Source organism: Camelus ferus, chromosome 24 (assembly GCF_009834535.1).
Source record: "Camelus ferus isolate YT-003-E chromosome 24, BCGSAC_Cfer_1.0, whole genome shotgun sequence".
NCBI lineage: Eukaryota > Metazoa > Chordata > Mammalia > Artiodactyla > Camelidae > Camelus > Camelus ferus.
Window position 1 is genome coordinate 17,031,393 of NC_045719.1, and position 21,077 is coordinate 17,052,469.

Sequence of the window (21,077 nt, forward strand, 5' to 3'; positions counted from 1 at the left end):
ACAGTGCTGAATAATGTGCTAATAGAGAGCATCCTTGTTTTGCTCTTTTGTCTCTAGGAGAAAAACATTTAATGTTTAACCATTAAGTATGATGTTAGCTGTTGTTTTTTTCTTTGCTTCTTTACTGGAGTAGTTAACATATATAATGTAGTTGATGTTTGTATTTAAATGCACTATCTTATTTATTTTTATTTATCTCATTTTTAATTTCTTTTTGTTTTTCTTTTTTCTCCTTTTGTGCCTAATTTTACATTATCAAGTTTTTTATTTTTCCATTTGTTTCTCTATTAGGTCTTTGTTCATACATCCTTTTATTATTATTTAATGGTTACTTCATAGCAGCCTTTCTCAAGTATGAGTCTGTGAGAGAATTAAGCCCCAATGCTCTAAGGCATCAATTTTAAGTAATGTACTAATCTCTTTTACATCTATTTTACGATCTATGTACATCTTCAGGAGAACTGAGAAAATAGTGACTCAGGTTATTTTCTGTTTTAGTTTCTTGTGGAACCCTGGTTGAAAAAAGGCTGCCTTGGAAATTATAACATACACATTTGATTTATTACAGTTTATCTTACTTTACTATCTCTAGGATAATCCAAAAATCTTGTAATATTTAGTTTTATTTATTTCCCTCCTCTTGTGCTATTTTTGCCATGTATTTTAATTCTATATATATTGTAAACTCCACAAGACATATTGCTTACATCATTCTGTACATATACATTTAGATTTACCCCATACTTTACTTTTTCCACTACTCTTTGCCTCTGGCAAAGAGAATAAGCCTCCACTTGGAGGCTTGGGATTTTGGACTCTTGTCCTTGTAATTAATCTGTGTCATGTTTTCAGCTCTTTACACCATTTGCAGTCTGACAGTGGAGTGCCTTTTGTACTAAACACCACTTAACAATGGGTGATAGTCAAGAATTTCACTGGCGCTCCTGTGCTCCCTACCGTTACAGGCCTGGTATTGTTGAACACAGGAAGAGCCTACTCAAAAATCAACTCAAATGAGGCTTCTGATTCTATCTCCCTAACCTTTTTCTGGTCCGCACACTTTAGTAAGGAAGTTTGGTCATTGAATATGGCTATTTCCAAAAAGGGATCGTGTTTTCTTGGCCACTTCCTTCTAATCATTAGGACAAAAGAGGTGGAGGATTACATAGGCCTACTTTGAGAAGTCAGGATTCTTTCCTGACCATTCCTGGGCATGATGCGTCTTTTTTTCCCCTAATGGCAGCGTGTAACCAGCCTGGTTGGTAGACACTCACAGCGACACCCTGGCTGCCACTGCTTCCTTCTCCTCTCCCTCCCTTTCTCTTCCTTCTTCCCTCCCCCCCCCTTTCTCTTTCATACTGCTTACTTTACAGATGTCAATACATTGCTTATGTATTAGCTCTAATTTAGTCAGACTTTTCTAGTCGCTGTGATTAGGCTCAGTGTTACCAAATCTCCTGTGACATATACAGAATATATCTGGTAAACCACTTCAGTAGATGGTTATTGTGATCCATTATTTGCTGATTCTTCCCAGTTTCCCTTCCAGTGTTTTGGAGCACTCTTAGATTGTGACAGCATTTTATAGATAAATACTGATCTGTTTCATCGGAAACTTTCTTACAGTATGGAGAACACATTCCATTTGGATGTTGTTTATTGTTCTAGATGGTGAGACTGAGGCCAAGATTGGAGAGCTGGCTTCAGAGGAGGAAATTACAGGAAAAACTGAATCATTAACTGAAGAGTCTGGCAACCCCAGAGATGATGTTCTCCAAGATTCTGAATGCAGAGAATTCTGTGAATTTGGGGGTAAATTAAATGAAAATGATCAGAATCTCTTCAAAAGAAGACAACATAACTGTGATGAATGTGGGCAAAGCTTTGCTTGGAGTACAGGCCTTATTAGGCATCAAAGAACCCACTGGGAGAAACCTTATGAATGTGATAAATGTGGAAAGACCTTTAGTGTGAGCTCAGCCCTGGTTCTGCATCAGAGAATTCATACTGGGGAGAAACCCTATCCTTGTAATTGGTGTATTAAAAGTTTCAGTCGGAGCTCGGACCTCATTAAACATCAAAGAGTCCACACTGGTGAAAAACCTTACAAATGTGATGAATGTGGGAAAGCCTTCAGTCAGAGCTCTGATCTTATTATACATCAGAGAATCCATACAGGAGAAAAACCTTATCAGTGCAGTCATTGTAGTAAAAGTTTTAGCCAGCGCTCAGACCTGGTTAAACATCAGAGAATCCACACTGGAGAGAAGCCTTATACATGTAACCAGTGTAACAAACATTTTAGTCAGAGTTCTGATGTTATAAAACATCAAAGAATCCACACTGGTGAGAAACCATATAGATGTGATGTGTGTGGAAAAGCCTTCAGTCAGAGCTCAGATCTGATTCTGCATCAGAGAATCCACACTGGGGAGAAGCCGTATCCGTGTAATCAGTGTAGCAAAAGCTTCAGTCAGAACTCGGACCTGATTAAACATCGAAGGATCCACACTGGAGAGAAGCCATATAAATGTAATGAATGTGGGAAAGCTTTTAATCAGAGCTCAGTCCTTATTCTGCATCAGAGAATTCACACTGGAGAGAAACCCTATCCGTGTAATCAGTGTAGCAAAACCTTCAGTAGACTTTCAGATCTTATTAATCACCAACGAATTCACACTGGAGAGAAGCCTTACCCGTGCAACCAGTGCAGTAAAATGTTTAGTCGAAGATCAGACCTTGTCAAACATCATAGAATCCACACAGGTGAGAAACCCTATGAATGTGATGCGTGTGGGAAAACCTTTAGTCAGAGCTCGAACCTTATCCTACATCAGAGGATCCACACTGGAGAGAAACCCTATCCATGTAGTGATTGTGCTAAAAGTTTTAGTCGTCGCTCAGACCTTGTTAAACATCAGAGAATACACACTGGAGAGAAACCATACGCATGTAATGAGTGCAGTAAAAGTTTCAGTCAAAGCTCAGACCTCACTAAGCATCAGAGAGTACACTCTGGGGAGAGGCCCTATCATTGTGATAGTTGTGAGAAAGCCTTCAGTCAGAGTTCTGACCTTATTCTTCATCAGAGAATTCACACTGGAGAAAAACCGTATCCATGCACTCAGTGCGGCAGAAGTTTCAGTCAGAACTCAGACCTCATCAAGCACCAGAGAATCCACACTGGGGAAAGACCATATAGATGTAACGAGTGTGGGAAGGCTTTCAGTCAGTGCTCAGCTCTTATCCTGCATCAGAGGATCCACACTGGGGAGAAGCCTTACCCATGCGATCAGTGTGGCAAAAGCTTTAGCCGGCGCTCTGATCTTATCAACCATCAAAGAGTCCACACTAGTGAAAAACCGTGTAAGTGTGATGCTTGTGGGAAAGCCTTCAGCGCGTGCACTGATCGCGTGGAACACCAGGGAATCCACACTGGAGAGAAACCCCACAGGTGTGTTCAGTGCAGCAGAAGTTTTAGCCAACTTTCTGATCTTATTAATCATGAGAAAGTCCACCCTGGGGAAGACACTCTAAATGTGATGAATGTGGGAACACCGTTAGTGTATATACATCAACTTTATTCAGTACCAGAGACATTCTGCCAGAAAAAAATCTTATGAATGCTATTGATGATTATGAAGAAGGTTTTAGTCACTTCTCAACTCTTGTGCTACATTAAAAACAGGGGGAGGGTAGAGCTCAGTGGCAGAGTGTGTGCTTAGCATGTAGGAGGTCCTGGGTTCAATCCCCAGTACCTCCAAAAAAATAAATTAATAAACGTAATTAAACCCCCCCCCCAATAAATAAAAAATAAGGAAAAAAACACACTGGAGAGAAAACATACTAATTCAGATTTTATAATGAAAGTTTAGCTCAAGCATTACTAACTTAAAAAAAATTCTGAGGAGGAATCCTGTGACTTGTGGGAAAGCTTTCAATGTGAATTAAAGTTTTTCTGAATGTCAGCAACAATGGAAAGAAATTTCTATCTTCTGGAAAGAAATTTCTATCTTCTACAGTGTGAGGAAAAGCTCTAGTCTTTTATTCAAACTCAGTCCGTAAGAGGAAAGCTTTATAAGAAATGTATAACAGTATTAACGCAGAGCCTTATCAGGCATCGTAGAAATCACCGTGGTGGTGTGTGCAGTCAGAACTCGGAGGTATATTAATGTTCTAATCTCCAACCTATAGTGACCCCAAATCACCTACTGCATATCAGAGAAGTTATTTTAGAGAATAAACTAAATTTATTAGAGTTAGTTTAGAGAAAAACTTAACCCTTTCCATATCTTAATTGGCATTCATTCTGATAACGGGTGTGCCACTTACCTCCTCGCAGCTGGAGAGCCCTACCTTATGCTAACACTGCTGGTTATTATTCCTGTGTGTGTGAACATGCTTTGCTTTCCTGGTATTAAACTTACTACGTAACTCCAGTGCCCCATTTTCTCAAAGATCCTTTTTTTTTTTTTTTTTTTGCCTAGTTTTGGTTTTCCTAGTATGAGTTTTCAGGTTCCTGTGATGTTCATAGAAAATATGAACTTACTTTGCTGTTAATCATGCAGCCCATCCATAAACTTAAGTGGTTTGAAATTACTCCTTTAATACTACCATTTAATCACAGCTTCTATATATGTGAAAAAAATTTTTAAAGAATTCCATATGTTAAAGTGTGAAGATTACTATTATGTTCATCTTGTCATCTATAGATGGAACAAAAACGTTAGCTAAACTAATACCCGTATGACTAATTTATATAGCATATTCTATCTAAAAATAAAAAGACTTATTGTTTTTTTAATAGTAACATTCATCAGGCTTTGTTTTGTCTGTTGATTTCTGACATACATATTGATAATAGGCTACATATATACAAAGTTCTCAACTGAAAATAGAAAAAAAAATTTTTTAAAGAAAAAATTGCCTTTCTGGCATTCATCATTTGTTAAAACCCTGCTACTTTCATTTACTTTGAAAAAATCCCCCATAGTTATCCAGTCAATATTTTACTTTAACACACATTAAATTATGTGCAAGGCATGTTTTTAAGGTTTTGTAGTATACACAAAGAATATACTGTCTCCAAAAAGCACGTATTGTATAGTGATAAAGAGTGATGTATACAGAAACACATGGCTTGATACAATCATAAAGGTAGATAAGATGCTTATAAGTGCTCACAGGAGGTAGGGTTCAAATCGGATTGGAAAGAAAAGAAAAGCTTTGTGGAGCTCCTGAGATTTGAGTTTTAAAGGATAGGAGTGGAGGCATAAAGACAGGGAGGAAATACTCAACAAAGGCGCAGAAGCAAGAAAATAGAAGAGATGATGTAGATGATTATGGGCCTTAGTCATTAATTCATTCAATAAATATTCATTGTACTGAGTGCTGCTGAGGGGAAAATGGTTCCTACCCTCATGTTCAAGTGTTTATGAAAAAATTGTAGAGATGGTGTTGATCGTTGCACAACAGTGTTAATGTACTTAATGTCACTGAACTCTACATTTAAATGGATGAAATGGTATATTTTGTTATGTATATTTTAGCTCAATAAAAAAATTTGAAGAAATATCTCAAATCAATATCCTAAGTCTCCATCTTAAGAAACTAGAAAAAAAAAAGAGCAAACTAAACCCAAAGCAAGTGGAAGGAAGGAAATAACGAATATCAGAGCAGAAACAAATGAAAAGAGTATAGAAAAATAATAGAGAAAATGAATGAAACCAAAATTTGGTTCCTGGAAAAGATCAATAAAATTGACAAACCTTTAGCTAGATAACTAAGGAAAAAAAGAAGACTTAAATTACTATAATCAGAAGTGAAAATGGGAATATTATGACTGCTCTTACAGAAACAAGAAGGATTCATAGGGAATAGTATGAACAATTGTATGCCAAAAAATTAGGTAAACCAGAACGGACAAATTCCTAGAAAGATATGACCAAAAATGATCCAGAAAATATTTAAAAATCTAGATAGATCTGTAGCAAAGAAACTTACTGAATTGGTAACCAAAACATTTCCCACAAAGAAAAGTCAGGCCTAGATGGCTTCAGTGGTTAATTCTATGAAACTGTAGCTGTAAGAATTACCACCACTTCTTCAAAAAATCTTCCAAAAAATAAGAGGGAATACTTTCCAACTTATTCTGAGGCCAGTATTACCCTGATACTAAAACCAGACAGACATCTAAAGAAAACAGGCTCATATCCTTTGCGAATATAGAAGCAAAAATCCTCAACAAAATACCGTCAAACTAAATCCAACAACATATAAAAAGGATCATATACTGTGATCGATTGAGATTATCACAGGAGTACAAGATTGGTTTAACATTTTTAAAAAATCAGTCACCATATTAATAAAATAAAGGGCAAAATCCACATAATCACCTCAACAGACTCATAAAAAAGGAGTCTGACAAAAACCTAACATCTTTTCATGATAAAACCAAAGCAAAAATATTCACATGTAAAAGAATGGAATTAGAACCCTATCTTACACCACTCATAAAATTAACTCAAAATGGATTAAAGACTTAAATGTAAGACCCAAAACCACAAAACCCCTAAAAGAAAATATAGGAAAAAAGCTCCTTGGCATGGGTCTTGGCACTGATTATTTTGGATATGACAGCTAAAGCACAAGCAACAAAATGAAAAATAAATGAGACTGCATCAGACTAAAAAGCTTCTGCATAGCAAAAGAAACAAAGTGAAAAGACAGCCTACAGAATGGAAGAATATTTGCAAACTATGTATCTGATAAGGGGTTAATATCTAAAATATATAAAGAATTTATACAACTCAATAGCAAAACATAAGAAATACTCCAATTTAAACATGGGCAAAGGACCTGAAAAGACATTTTTCCAAAGATACACAGATGGCCCACAGGTACATGAAAAGATGCTCAGTATCACTAGTCATTAGGAAAATGCAAATCAGAACCATGAGATATCACCTCATGTCTGTTAAAATGGCTGTTACTAAAAAGACAAGACATAATAAATGCTGGTGAAGATGTGGAGAAAAGGGAAGGAATCCTTGTGCACTGTTGGTGAGAATGTAAATTGGCTCATCTGCTATGGAAAAGTATGAAGGATCCTCAAAAAATAAAAAAATAGAACTACTATATATCCAGCACTTCCACTTCTAGGAATATATCCTAAGGAAACAAAAACACCACTCAAAAAGATACCTGCACCTCTGTGTTTATAGCAGCTTTATTTATAATAGTCAAGCTATGGAAACAACCTGAGTATCCACTGACAGATGAATGGGTAAAAAAGTTGTGGTATATAAATACAGTAGAATATTATTCAGCCAAAAAGCAAGTAAATCCTGCCATTTGCGACAATACGGATGGACCTCGAGGGCATTGTGCTAAGTGAAATAAGGCAGGAAGAGAAAGACAGATGCCGGTGACCTCGCTTATATGTGGAATCTAAAAAAAAAAAACAAAACAAAAAAGCAAAAACAAAAACCAGATTCATAAAAAAAGAGATCAGATTTGTGGTTACCAGAGGTGGCATGTGGGGTAGGGGGAACTGGAGAAAGGTGGTCAAAAGGCACAAATTTCCAGTTACAAGATAAATAAGTATTAGAAATATAAAGTACAAAGTAGTTACCACTACTATATGATATATATATGAAAATTGTTGGGAATAAATCCTAGGAGTTCTCATTACAAGGAAAAAATTTTTTTCTTTTTCATTTCTTGTTATTGTATCTATATGAGATGATGGATGTTAACTAAAGTGATACTCATTCCACGATATATGTAAGTCAAGCCTTTATGCTGTACACCTGGAACTCATACAGTGATCTATGTCAATTACTTCTCAATAAAACTGGAAAAAAAAAACTTAACTGAAAGTAGAAGGCAGTTTTCTTAACCTGATAAAAGACATCTATAAAAACCACAGGTAACATCATACTTGGTGGTGAAAGACTGAAAGCTTTCCTCCCAGAGATCAGGAACAAGACAAGGATATTCACTTCTGCTGCTTGTATTCAACATTGTACTGGAGGTCATAGCCAGGGCAATCAGGCAATAAAAAGTAAGGAAAGACATCCAGATTAGAAAGGAGGATGTAAAACTAAGTCTCCTTGTAGGACATGATCTTGTGTAGAGAGAATCCTGAGGGAAACACACACACACACACACACAACTAATAAATAAGTTTCAGCAAGGTTTCAGGATACCAGGTCAGTATATAAAAACCAATTGTATTTCTGTTCATGGCAGTGCACTATCTGAAAACGAAACTAAGAAAATTCTTATTATACCATCAAAAAAGAAGAAAATACTTGGGAATAAATTTAACAAAAGAAGTTTAAAATGCATATTGTAAAAACTACAAAACAGTTGAAAGAGGTTAACATAAATAAATGGAGAGACATCACATATTTATGGATTGGAAGATAATATTAAGATTTCAATTCTCCCCAAATTGATCTACAGTTTCAATGAAATTCCTATAAAAATCCCAGCAGACTTTTTTTTTTTCAGAAATTGATGAGATAAACCTAAAATTCATATGAAAGTTTTTATGGAAGTGTAAGGGGACCAGACTAGCCAAAACAATTTTGGAAAAGAAATACAAAGTTGAGGACTCACACTTCCACTTTCAAAACTTACTAAAAAGCTACAGTAATTAACATGGGGTAATTGGCATAAGGATGGACATACAGATCAATGGAATAGAATTGAGAATCCAGAATTAAATTCATACATTTCTGGCCAATTGATTTCCAGCAAGGGTGGGAAGACAATTCAGTAGGTAAGGTATAGTCTTATCAACAAATCGTGCTGGGAGCAACTGGAAAGCCATACGGAAAAGAATGAAGTTGGGCCCCTACGTCACACTGTGTTCAAAAATTAACTTAAAATGGATCAAAGACCTGCATGTAAGGTATTCTTCCACAGACTGTTAAATAGAAAATGGAAATTAAGGTGGTGGAAAACAAACAGTTTCTTTAAAAAAGAGAGAATAGAAGGAAGGAAATAGTAGAGCATGAATTAATGAAATAGAAAGCAAACATTAAAAAAAGAAAAAAAGCCAAAAGTTCATTTTTTGAAAAGAATAAAATTCATAATCCCCCAGCACATCTCCCTAGGATGCCCATCAGGCCTTTGATCACTCCAGCTGTCAGGGAGCTGCAGCTAAGCCTCCAGGGCACGTTAAAAGGAATCTCTTTCCAACAGGTGGATCCAGTTCCCTGGCAGGCAGACTGAACCACCTATCTACAATATCATACAATGTATATTTATCACTTACACTACACTTCTCCAGACAACATGTTTGTTATTTGTTTATAAATGTGGTTCTGTGTAAATATTTTCATTAAATTTTATTTAGTCTGCTTACTCGATGTAGCTAATTACATGGCGGGGGAGGGAGTGGAATTCCTAGACTGTCATTTGGTCCAGGGGGTCCTATGCAAAATTCCAAAGGCACGAGAATGTTCTTTGTGTGTAAGCCATGCTGTAGGGGGAAAGTTTCCATCTAAATCAGGGATTTGCAAACTACTGCAGGAAGGCCAGCCAGCCACTGTTTTTGTAAATAGTTTTTTTTTTAATTTTAATTTAATTTTTTTTTTGTAAATAGAGTTTTAATGGAACACAGCCTTGCCTGTTTGTGAGTTATCTAAGGCTGCTTTCTGCTACAAAGGCAGAGTTGCATAGTTGCAGCAGAAACTGGCCCACAAAGCTGAAAATACTATCTCGCCCTTTGTAGAAAATGTTTGCTGATCCCAATCTAAATGAGAAAGAGAAAAAGAAAATTCTCTTTAACTCTTTTTAGTTTGTTATTATAAATGTGCTGCTAGCTTATTGTGAAAAAAAATTGGTAATATATAAAAGAATAGTCATCTATCTCCATAAGCCTACTTAGCAAAGTTAGTATTTTGATGTGTGCCATTCTACATATGTATTTATGTACTTTTTTCCAAAAATGATATTGATAATGGTAATTGAAAATTGTCCCCATTGGTACATCGTAAACATTTTACATGTCCGTAAACATATCCCTACATCATCATTTTAAATATGACTGTGGGGGGTATTTATAATTGCTTTCTCAATATTCCTTCTTCCACCTCCCTGCCACAAACATTCTCAATAACAGCACCTTACCCTGATTTTCCTTTAGTAATTCACTCTCCCTTTCTGGGTCATTAAGTTTCTTTTAACTTTGAATTTTGAGATAATTTCAAACTTACAGAGAAATTGCAAGAATAATGCAAAGAATTCCTGTACACACTTCACCCAGATTCCCCAAGTATTATTTTATTACATTTGCTTTATAATTCTCTACCTGCTCTACCCAGATACATATCTCTGTCCCTAAATCTAAATCTGTGTCTGTATCTGTGTTAATTTGTCTGCTGAACTGTGAGAGCAAGTTGCAGACACGGTGCCGTGGCATAGTCTGACTCACGATCTGGCTGCTGTGCGGAGAACTGAGTGAAGCAGGGCAAGGGGAAGCAGGGAGGCTATGACCTGAGCAACTGGAAGGAGAAAACTGCCGCTTTTGAAGATGAAGACTACAGGGACATATTTGGGGAGAAATTGAAAGTTTGATTGGGGCATGTTAGGTCTAGGCTGCCTATTAGTCACTGTACCTAGTTTATATGCCTTCTCCTAATTGCAGGGCCAGGGTTTCTGTTCCACGATACTGATGACCCTCTAAGAAGATGGCCTGCACCATCCACCCTTGAGGTTGCAGGCCCACCAGGCTGCAGGTAGAGGGCGCAACTGACTGCCCCTGGATCTCTGGCCTGCCACTCCCAGCCCCCTGCCCTGGTGCTGTTGTGTTGTCTTGGAGACTGACTTCCTAGTGGTTGCTGCTGGAGAGGCTGAATGGTGTCACCTGGAATTACCGAGTTGATGCTCTGTGGTGGACACTGACCAGAGAGGGGAGTCTGCAGAAAATTCTCCCTCCTCCCTGTGCTCTTAAGATAGTGAGACTAAGCAAACAGCAGTGCCTTAGCTGCAGACAGCTCAGTTACACCTATTTGTATTTGTTCTCCTTCCCTGCTTCCCCTCCCATTTACCTTCAGTCATCCTGTTCTGGGACTGCATCACCCCAATAAAGTACTAACAATGAGGTTAAACTAAGACTCTGTTTTCTTAGGAACCCAGATTAAGCAGGCTTCAAAGTGGAAATGTCTGGTAGGCAAATAGATATATGAACATGTAGTTCAGAGAAGACGTCTAGGCTGGAAATATAGATATGGAGTCCTAGGTAGTAGAGACATAAGACCAGATGAGATCACCTGGGAAGTGAATATATAGAAAAGAGAAGAGATCTGAACACTGAGCCCTCAGGCACTCCAATATATTGAAGTCTAGAGAGATGAAGGGAAAACCAGCATCAAGACAGAAGAAATGTCCCAGGAGGTAGAGAAAAACCAAGCATGTTTTTCTTGAAGCCAAATGAAAATACATCAATTATCCAATCATGCAAGATACTTCAGCTTGATGGCTCAAGCAGTGTAAGTCTAATAAATGACTGTTGGAATCAGCAATACTCATTTTGCAAACTTGACAAGCACTCTGTATGTGGAGAATTTGTATAATACACAGTAATGTCATACCTCTCATTCCTGATATAATTTGTGTCCTCTTTTTTTTTTTTTTTTTTTCATGATAGGTCTGGCTAGAAATTTATCAGTTTTATCAATCTTTTTAAAAAGTTAGCTTTTGGTTTAGAGTATAGAAATTGATTTTTCTCTTGTTTTTCTGTTTTCTATTTTGTTGATTTCCTAGCTAATCTTTTTCTTTTCTTTGGGCTTAATTTTTTCTTATTCTGGTTTCTTAAGGTGAAATTTGAAGTAATTAAATTAGAACCTTTTTCTCTTAACATGTGTTTTATTGCTATAACTACCTATAAGTGCTGCGCCCCAGAGATTGCTTTTTCAGCCCTTTCTCTATCCCTCCACTCTCCCCTCACTTTCGGGGACTCTAGTTACATTTACACGTACTAGGTTGCCTGAAGCTGTACCACAGCTCTCTGCAGTTTTTCTTAGTGTTTTCTTTTCCTGTTTTTCATTTTGTATGATGGTTTCTTTTGCTATGTATTACCTACCATAATTTTTTTCTTCTTTTCTTCGATTATGTTTAAGCCACAATTCCATCCATGCATTTAAAAAAATCTCATTGTAGTTTTCACCTCTAGAAGTTTGATTTGGCTGATTTCTGTAGCTTTCAAGTCTCCACTGAGCATATCCAGTACTTCCAGTAGCTTCCTGATTATATGGAATACAGTTTGACAATTGTCTTAACATGCTTGTCTAATTCTTTGTCATTTCTGGGTCAATTTAATTGAGTGCTTTTTCTTATTATGGGTCATATTTTCCTGTTTCTTTGCATGACTTATAAGTCATCCAATTTTTGATTGGATACCAGACCTTGTGTATTATATCTTATTGGATGATGGATATTTTTAATATATATATTCTTGCGATTTGTTCTGGGATGTGTTTAAATTATTGGGACAGTTTTATCTTCTCAGCTCTTGCTGTTGAGTGTCTTTTAGGCAGTGTCTAGTCTACAGTTCCTTTTTTTTCTCCTATGGAGGCAAGACCCTTCCTTCTATTCGATCCCAGAATTTCTCAACCTCTCAGCACTATTGATATTTAAGGTTGGATAATTCATTGTAGGATGTTTATCAGCATCTCTGGCCTCTACCCACTAGGTGCCAGTAGAGCCCATCTCCTCTGGTTGTAACAACTAAAAATGTCTCCAGATATTACCAGATGTCTCCCGTGTGTGTTTGTGTGGCAGGGCGGGGTGGGGCTGGGGGAGGGGCTGGGGACTGCCCTTGAGAATCACTGCTCTAACTGATGTCCTGTGACTTATGAGGCTTTCTACTCTGGCTGATGGTGCTATTCCTGACCGTTTGTGAGTTCCAGTGATTTTCCCCCTAATACCCTTTGGATGGTTCTTTTGCCCACCCCAAGCAGTTTCTTTATACATGTACTCATCATTACTCAACTGAATACTTGTGAGGGACTCTCTGCAGATCTCGTGTTGAGCTCTCGCCTCTTTGGTACATTGCCCTGCAAGTGCTAGCCACTTGGCCTCCCAGGGCCCCTTGCTCCATCTTCTCCACTAGGGAGACTGCCAGGCTCTGCTTGAGTTCCCCCTCCCTGCGCTGTGGCCCAGGAACTCTCGTCAGTAAACTGAGGCAACTCAAGTTTGCCTCTTTTATTTCTCATCTCAGCAATCTCGTCTCTCCCATCCTTTGCTTGTGTTTAATATATTTTTGTCTGATGTTTTATTTGTTCAGGCAGGTTAGATCTAGTCATCTTGATTTGAAGGATTTTCTTTGTGATTTTTTTAAAAAGCATATTTGCATGCTAATTAGAAAAATTCGAGAGGAAAAATTGATAATGTGAGAGATGAGGATTACTGAAGAAGGTGTGAATGGATAGCTTAGATCCAATGGAGAGGCGAGTCTCAGAAGCACAGCTGATCCAAAGTTAAGAGGAAAGAGGCATTAAGATGAACAAACCAAGATATGGACACTTAATTTACTGTTTTCTAGATTTTTTTTTTCTGTTATAAATATGGTGTAATAGGTATAGATGGGACGGGTATATATAGAACAGTTACACAGGTGTGGAGAGAACACAAAAATGTTGATGGGCTGTTACTAGGATTGTGGACTCATAGGTGACTTTTGGGGTGATTTTTATTTCTAAGCTTTTCCTATTACTATATATCACTATTAATTTATATATTAATAGTATATAATGTTACATAAGGAAAACATGTAGAGAGACATTTTTAAGAATTTGAAGGAAAGAAGATACCTGGACATGTTTTGTTTGATTCTCAGCACCCAGTCATTACACTCCTTTGCCCAAAACCTCTTAATAGCTTCTCATCTCATTCAAAGTCATAGTTCTACCAATGGCTAACCAGGTCTTTCTGCCTTCATCCTTACCTCATTTCTCTAGCTTCATCCACTACTTCCCCCCACGTTCACTCTGCTCCAGCCACACTGGCCTCCTTGCTGTCTCCTGGACAAATGAGGTATCACTCCTACGTCAAGTCCCCTCCACTTGTTCCCATATGCCTGGAACATCTTTCCTCCAAAGTTTCATGACTTGCTTCCTTATACTCATTCACATCTTCTCTCAAATTTCACTCCCAGTGAAACCTTCCCTGGACAATCTATCTAAATAGCGATACCCTTCCTCCTCAATGCTTTGTATCCCTTCTCTCCCAATATATTGTCTCCTTACCATTTGCCAAGACAAACAATATGCTTCTTTTTTCCACTGCCATCTAGTTTCCACACACAAAAGCAGTCGATGTAAACTCCAAAACAGTCTTGGACCTCAGCAACTTCAAATCCAGAGGCCCGAGAATTTTAAAAAGAAGGCCCCAGAGAACCCTGTTGAGAGGGTATGGAGGCCATGGGGAGGCTCCAGGGTCACATACAGGGGATGCTTGAGGGGAATGCCCCCAGAGTGATGGCTGGAAGTGGGTACCCCGTACTCAGCAGTGTAATCCTCAGTCTGAGGCCGAAGTTAATCTGTAGGAAGGATGGAAGGAAAATGAAAAAGACGTGACTGTGTAAGAAGTTTTTCTTCTATAGACACTGCCAACAGCAATGTTCAGTTATTGGTGGAATTTAAAGTGTATGTGTATGGTGTGTGGTGTAGAGAGAATACAGTAACAAATGGCAGAGGTTGACAGAGGCCAAATCATGGAAGGCCATGCTGATTTTATTAACCTATATATAGTGCATAAAGTATAAGTCTAGAATTTAAAATTACAAAGGTTTTCTACAAATCAATAAGAAAATACAAATAACCTATATTAATCAGGACAGAAACCCAATTCAGTTATCTTAAACAAGAAAGGGACTTTATTGGCTCACAAAACTTTAAAGTCCGGAGGTAGGGCAGGCTTTAGGCACAGCTGGATCTAGGGCCTCCAGAAAAATGACATCAGAACTTAGTTCTCATTCCTTTCTGCTAGCCTCTGAGTTTCTCCTCAGACTCTCTCCACATGGTACAGATTCAGGCTTACACAGTCCTTAGTTCGTGGGATCTGTCGAGCCTTCTTTCCAAGAGTTCCAGCAGAAGTTCCATTGAGGGCTTTCTTTAGCCTGGCTTGAGTTACATGCCCATGCTTTAATCACTGTGGCTAAGGAGGTGTGGGACTCAGGAAGGCCAGGCCTGGTCATGTACTCACCTACGCCACAGGGAATGGGTTCCCCACAATAAATAAGGATTCTGTTATCACAAGATGGGGAAAGAGATGCTGAATAAACAAAAACAACATATACCCACACATAACCCAAGAGAAAAGCAGATAAAGGATACAAACAAACAATCCATGATAAAACTATGAACGGTCAATAAATACATGAAAATACCCTCAACCTCACCATTAATCAGGGAAATGCAAAATGATCCTTTTTTTCTTTTTTGCCCATCAGATAAAAATTACCAAATGTAGGTAAGGCTACGTGGGGAAATGAGCACTCTGTGTGTAATTGGTGAAAACAGAAAGTTACGAAGGCCTTTGGGGAGGCTAAGGTGGGGTCTACCAGAAAGCACACCCTTTGACCCAACAATCTCATACACCACCCTAAAGAAATATTCACACACATGCACAAAGATATATGAAAGAGATGTTTACTTTGGCAATGTAACAGCAAAAGAAAAAAATATGGGAATAGTTAAATAATGGTATTTTCATAGTATTGAATACTATTTAATCATTAAAGAAATTTAAAGACCTCAGAATCTGTTTTTGAGACAAAAAAAAAGCAAGCTGCAGAACAATACATATATATGATCCTATTTATGTAAAAATAGCACTTATATGTGTACATATATTCACATGGAAATTATGGAAAGGAGACTAGATGAATGTACACTAAACTGTGGGCACTGGAATGTGATTGGAAATGCTGGAGAAAAAGGTCTCTCTTTGCTCTTGGGTATATTTAAGTTTTGTACAATGAGATGGTAGTCATTTGTACTTTCATAATTAAAAAAGAAAAATTGGGAAATGCAATTCACAATAGGAAATGCAAACGGCCAACAAACATAAGATGTTCCTCCTTACTAATAAAGAATGACAAATTTACCTATCAGAGTGGCAAAAATATTGAAGGATTCAGGGTTGGTGGGATTGCAGGCAAACAGGTACTCTACTGATGCAATCTTTACAAAGGTGTTTCTCAAAATGTTAAATGTGCACGTTTTCTGACCCAATAATTATACTTCCAGCTATTTACCCTACAAAAATACCCACACGGGCAGCAAATACATACAGATGTTAACTCTATCTTGATCTATAATAAAAAAAACTGGAAATAACCAAATTACCTACACAGGGGTAGGTTAAAGAAGTTAGCATACTGATGCAATGAATTAGTATGCAGCCATTAAAAAACGTGTACATCAAAGTGGGAGGGAAGGGAGACACTTTTCAGTGCAGCAACATGTAAAATGGGGATATGTACCTACCTCATATGGTTGCTGTGAGGATTACGAGTTAATCCAGGGTAAAGCGCTTCCAACAGTGCCTGTATACAGCGACCACAAGTGTCAGCTATTAACACATTTTTGCTTAAATATGTATAAGCCTAAGTCTGGAAGAATACCAAACCAAATAATTACTAATTACTACTACTGAGTAAGACTGTGAAAAGGAATGTCCTTTTTCATTTTGTACTTCTGTACTGTAGAAAAGTCAAATGAGCACATTTAATAGCTTTTACATTTGTTTACTGTAAGATAAAAGCATAAAATTTATCAATCAGGGTTCAACAGCCATCATTCATTGTATTGTGAAAAAAATATGTCCCTGGAGTTCACAGCACTAGATTTGAGTTTTAGTTCTAACTGGCCACATGCAAGTCACACGATCTCTGAATCTTGCTTTCCTAAGCTACAAATCTAAGTGAGCTAGGTATAGCATCTAACCCAATGCCTGGCATGCAGGTTCTTTCAGCACGTGTAATCCTCCCTTCAACTGACACAACTGTGTAGACATATTGCTAAATGACCAAGTGCCAACTGGGTGTGAATCTGGGGACTTTAACCTCCAAGAAAACCAAGACAGTTTAGAAGTAATGCGCACCAAATGCTCAGTGGCTACCAGACAGGCATCAGCAGTCTGCATGGCATCAACAACTGCTTGCTTAATAACTGCACAGACGCCACTGCTTGACAACCGCCAGGTGACCATTTCATCAGAAGCTGGGCACTCCCCAGCATGGAACTGCTAACTGTGATTACCTGTGTGGATATAAATCTATGTCTAGATGAAATCGTAAGTCACTGAAGTTATTTTAAATCAGTTTGTCTAGTGGGAACTTAGCCTAACCAGGGATGTCAAGTACAAAGACCACCACTTCCTTTTTATGTGTACGGTCATCCAGCTTTTTTGGGTCCAGCCCATTTTCCCCACAGAGCCTTGCCTGAGCTTCAGAATCCTTTCTAAACAACGCACAGGTTATCGGAGATGGCAAGACAAACTCCTATTTGCCAACTCTAGTACTTTTTCTAAGCTCTCACATTATACAAACATCTTTGGTGTTTATGACAAATATACCACAGGGAAGCCTCTTTGTATACAGGAAAGATGCAAGATCTAAAACAGCGTGAAATTCTAGCCAGAAAAAGGTTGCTCCCTTCTTACCTACCCTGATAAAAGAACTCTGTCATCCCAGCAGTATTCCAAATATGCCACCTCAAAACCTACTTGAAAAGAAGCCAGTTATAAATAAATAAATCAATCAACTCAAGATCATTTTATCTTAGAGCAGAGGAGTTTATAGCTTTATTGGACACTGACTTGTTTCCTCTCAGCCACAAAGAGAAAAAGACCCAAACAAAAGTCCCTACATATTCTTGCATAACTTAAAATACATTATATCATTACTACATATTTATACTTCAATAAATCTTAATCTATAAAGCACATTTCTTATAATTGTTATCAGAAAATCTATAAACAAGCTCCATCCTGCCTCACTTCTCCACCAGCTGGCCTTGCATTTATTACTATGCTTTTTAACAGGCTCATGCAAATCTCACCTTCCATTTTTTAATTGGATCCAAGCACCAGATGTAACCAAAATCTCTGGAACTATGAAACAATTTTATTCACATGGGTCATTTTCCACACAATTATGCCCACTATAAAAAAGCCTTTTCTCATATTCTGTATTTTAACTTCCAGAGTTTTCCACTAAACAGAACCACAGTACTTGGGATTCTCAGCCAAGAAGTACATAATCCTACTACTACAATGTATTACTTTTATACATTTTTTAAAAATGTGTTAAGACAGATTTTTTTAAAAGTTCCATCAATTCTGATAGTTAATAAACTAGTTGTTAATAACCTAGTTTTTTTTTTTAATAGAACAATCCATTCAACTTAACATATAAGTACAACCTCAATGCTACTAGAGATTAGTTTTTTTAAAAGACCCACAAACCTCCAAACTGGGATAGAGTTATCTTGGACTCACCTCCGAAGATTGCTGGAGAGCTGGCTAGCTCTTTGAGCTGAGTCTTCCTTCCCCCAAGTATAACACACTGGTAAGAGAACTATGGCTCTAGGAATCTCAGAGGTGACCTCCCCAAGGCCTGCGCAGACGGCGGGGGGAGAGGCTAACTCACATGAAACAGCTTTGTACCAAACGCCTAATGATTTACAGTGGAAGAAATGCCTACCTGATTACGGTAGGGTTACAGTACCTAGCACAGTGCCTTGTCGGTAGAAAATGTCTAATAATAAATGCATGGCTGCTTTGTTAGCCTGGTGTTCAACCCTTCTGTACCAAAGGAATAAAACAGCAAACCTGATACTGTTGCCCACACGTCAGGGATTTTTCTGTCCTTGACAAAAATGAAGGAAAAATAATAATGACTTAGATCTTCAATTCTCTTTTGTTTTCAAAAAGCCAAGACAGACCATTACCCTTGTTCACATTTGCCCCTCAACACTGCCATTCAAAATTCTTCCCTAGTGTTACAATTTTTACCTTCAGAGCTTTACAACTATTTATTCTTTAGACTGTCCACTTTCTAATGACACATGAGAGAAAACTATTTTCATTAGTGGGATCCTTCCAAATTACAGGTAAGATGAGCTATTTCTCAGTTTTGCTGCAAGCCCATTACACCCAGATAAATTCCTGATATACTTCAATTCTTGGATCAAAGTATTTGTCTATCTTCCCCAGTCTAGGTGTCCCATTCACTTTTTGCTGTTTTATCACCATCACTTCTTATCTGAGTTTTAAGGCTCATTTCACTTTGAGGTTTTTGGTCATCCTTTATCTTCTATTTTCTGACATGCATATTCAAATTAGGTAGAAGGAAATGAGGGTAAATTTGGAAAAAAATGGTCTCAAGTTTTCAGATTTTATAATTCCTATGGTGCTTTCTAATGTAGAAGGGAATGTATCCTTGCAAAAGAACATTTCAATGATCAACAGAGAAATAACGTATCTGTCTTAAGAAGGAAACTTTTGAGAAAGGGACAAAGAATCAGGTAGTTCATCAATTGTAAAAATAATAATATAAACATCACATGGAAGAGTTAGGCATTAACACCTGAATTAAGTTTAAAATTTCAGTTTTTAGGCAGGTATGACACCATTTCTTTCAAGATAAAATAATATAGTGGGTGAAGACTTTCTACATTTCCCAGTGGATTTTCTAACAGTCTACAGGGAAACTATTACGTATCATTTCATGTTTTTAATTTTGTCTTCATTTCAGAAGAAAAAGACCTGAGTGCTGATTTTTTTTTTAAATTTCTTAAACTTTCACAACATTCAGAAGTTTTTCTGCATTGTGTCTTCGCTGATGTCTAAAAAGGTTTGAGCTTTGACTATAGGATTTCCCACACTGAACGCATTCATAAGGTTTCTCCCCAGTATGGATTCTTTGATGATTAATGAGCCCAGAATTCTGGCTAAAGGCTTTTCCACATTCAAGACATTTGTAAGGTTTTTCTCCAGTGTGGACTCTCTGGTGCTGCACAAGGATGGAGCTCCTGCTGAATGCTTTCCCACATTCAACACATCCATAGGGTTTCTCCCCACTGTGGATTCTTTGATGAAGAATAAGGGCTGAGCCCTGACTGAAGTGTTTTCCACATTCATCACAAATATGTTGTTTCTTTCGAGAGGGATTTCTCTTTCTTTCAAACCTGCCCTTGGGGAAACAGGCTTCTCCATATTTGTAAATTTGAGGAACACCTATATTGAGAGTGCCAGGAACTTCATGAGATTCTACTGCTGAAGGAATCTCCTGCTTTGGAGCTAGCGCTCCATTTTCAGTCCTAGCATCATCATCTGAAATAAACAGAAAACGTAAATATCACTCATTTCCTCTTCTGGGAGGGAAAAAAAAAACCTGAAGAAAAATTTTTTTCAAAAATGAACTAAAAGTAAGTAGCTTGCATGTCTATAATCAGTACTCTAATGATGGTAAGGTTGTCTACTCTCAAAAAAGAAAAAAAAATGAAACAACTGATTATGAGGTTAATGAGGTAAGAGCATGATAACATATGGATTAAAAGTTCATCTCCTAATAAAAGCGGTAACATCGACGAGTGGGTTACACACTGGTAGTCAGAAACCAAAGGGCAGAAAAATGGTAAATTCTAAGACTGTTAGACAGTCAAAGTAATGTAGCTAGGTTGAGAGAAAAATAAAACTGGCTACCAGGAAATCATTTTAATATTCTCTTCTCCCTGAAAAGGGGAGAAATTACATCAAAATACAATGGTGTAAATAATAATCCATCTGTCAGAAAGTGACTACTTCTAAACTGAGCAAGACAAGGCAGGTCACAGCCAAGATTAGACTAAAAGGAGAATACAGAAGAAGTCCTGCCAAGAAGGAGCTGAAGCATCCTTGTTAGCTCAGGACATGACACTAATTCATCGCACCTTTAATAACTGAAAGTTTTCCTGTAAAAGCAGCTTGCCGTATTTGGTATTTGTCATGGTTCTTAGATGATCTGTTAGTTCTAGGCCTCAGTTAGATGTGTCCAGCGAAAGAGCAGCCTGAAC

General features: G+C 37.6%; 2 protein-coding genes across 7 annotated transcripts in view; one reads left to right on the forward strand and one right to left on the reverse strand.

Moving 5' to 3' along the window:
- The window catches only part of LOC102519080 (zinc finger protein 271), a 12,217-nt gene extending 6,591 nt beyond the window's left edge, over positions 1-5,626 (forward strand). For all 4 annotated transcript variants that reach the window (XM_006183414.3, XM_032467235.1, XM_014558151.2 and 1 more), the window contains exon 3: positions 1,669-5,626. In XM_006183414.3, the coding sequence (XP_006183476.2) occupies positions 1,669-3,623 (1,955 nt within the window). In that variant the 3' untranslated portion in view covers positions 3,624-5,626. The remainder of the gene's footprint in view (positions 1-1,668) is intronic.
- LOC102515525 (zinc finger protein 24) overlaps positions 1-21,077 on the reverse strand; it is a 31,130-nt gene that overhangs the window by 5,837 nt on the left and 4,216 nt on the right. For 2 of the 3 annotated variants that reach the window (XM_032467242.1, XM_032467243.1), the window contains exon 4: positions 15,452-20,355. The exons of the other annotated variant lie outside the window; for it this stretch is intronic. In XM_032467242.1, the coding sequence (XP_032323133.1) occupies positions 19,817-20,355 (539 nt within the window). In that variant the 3' untranslated portion in view covers positions 15,452-19,816. Of the gene's footprint in view, positions 1-15,451; positions 20,356-21,077 lie in introns of those variants that run through there. 3 annotated transcript variants of the gene reach the window in all.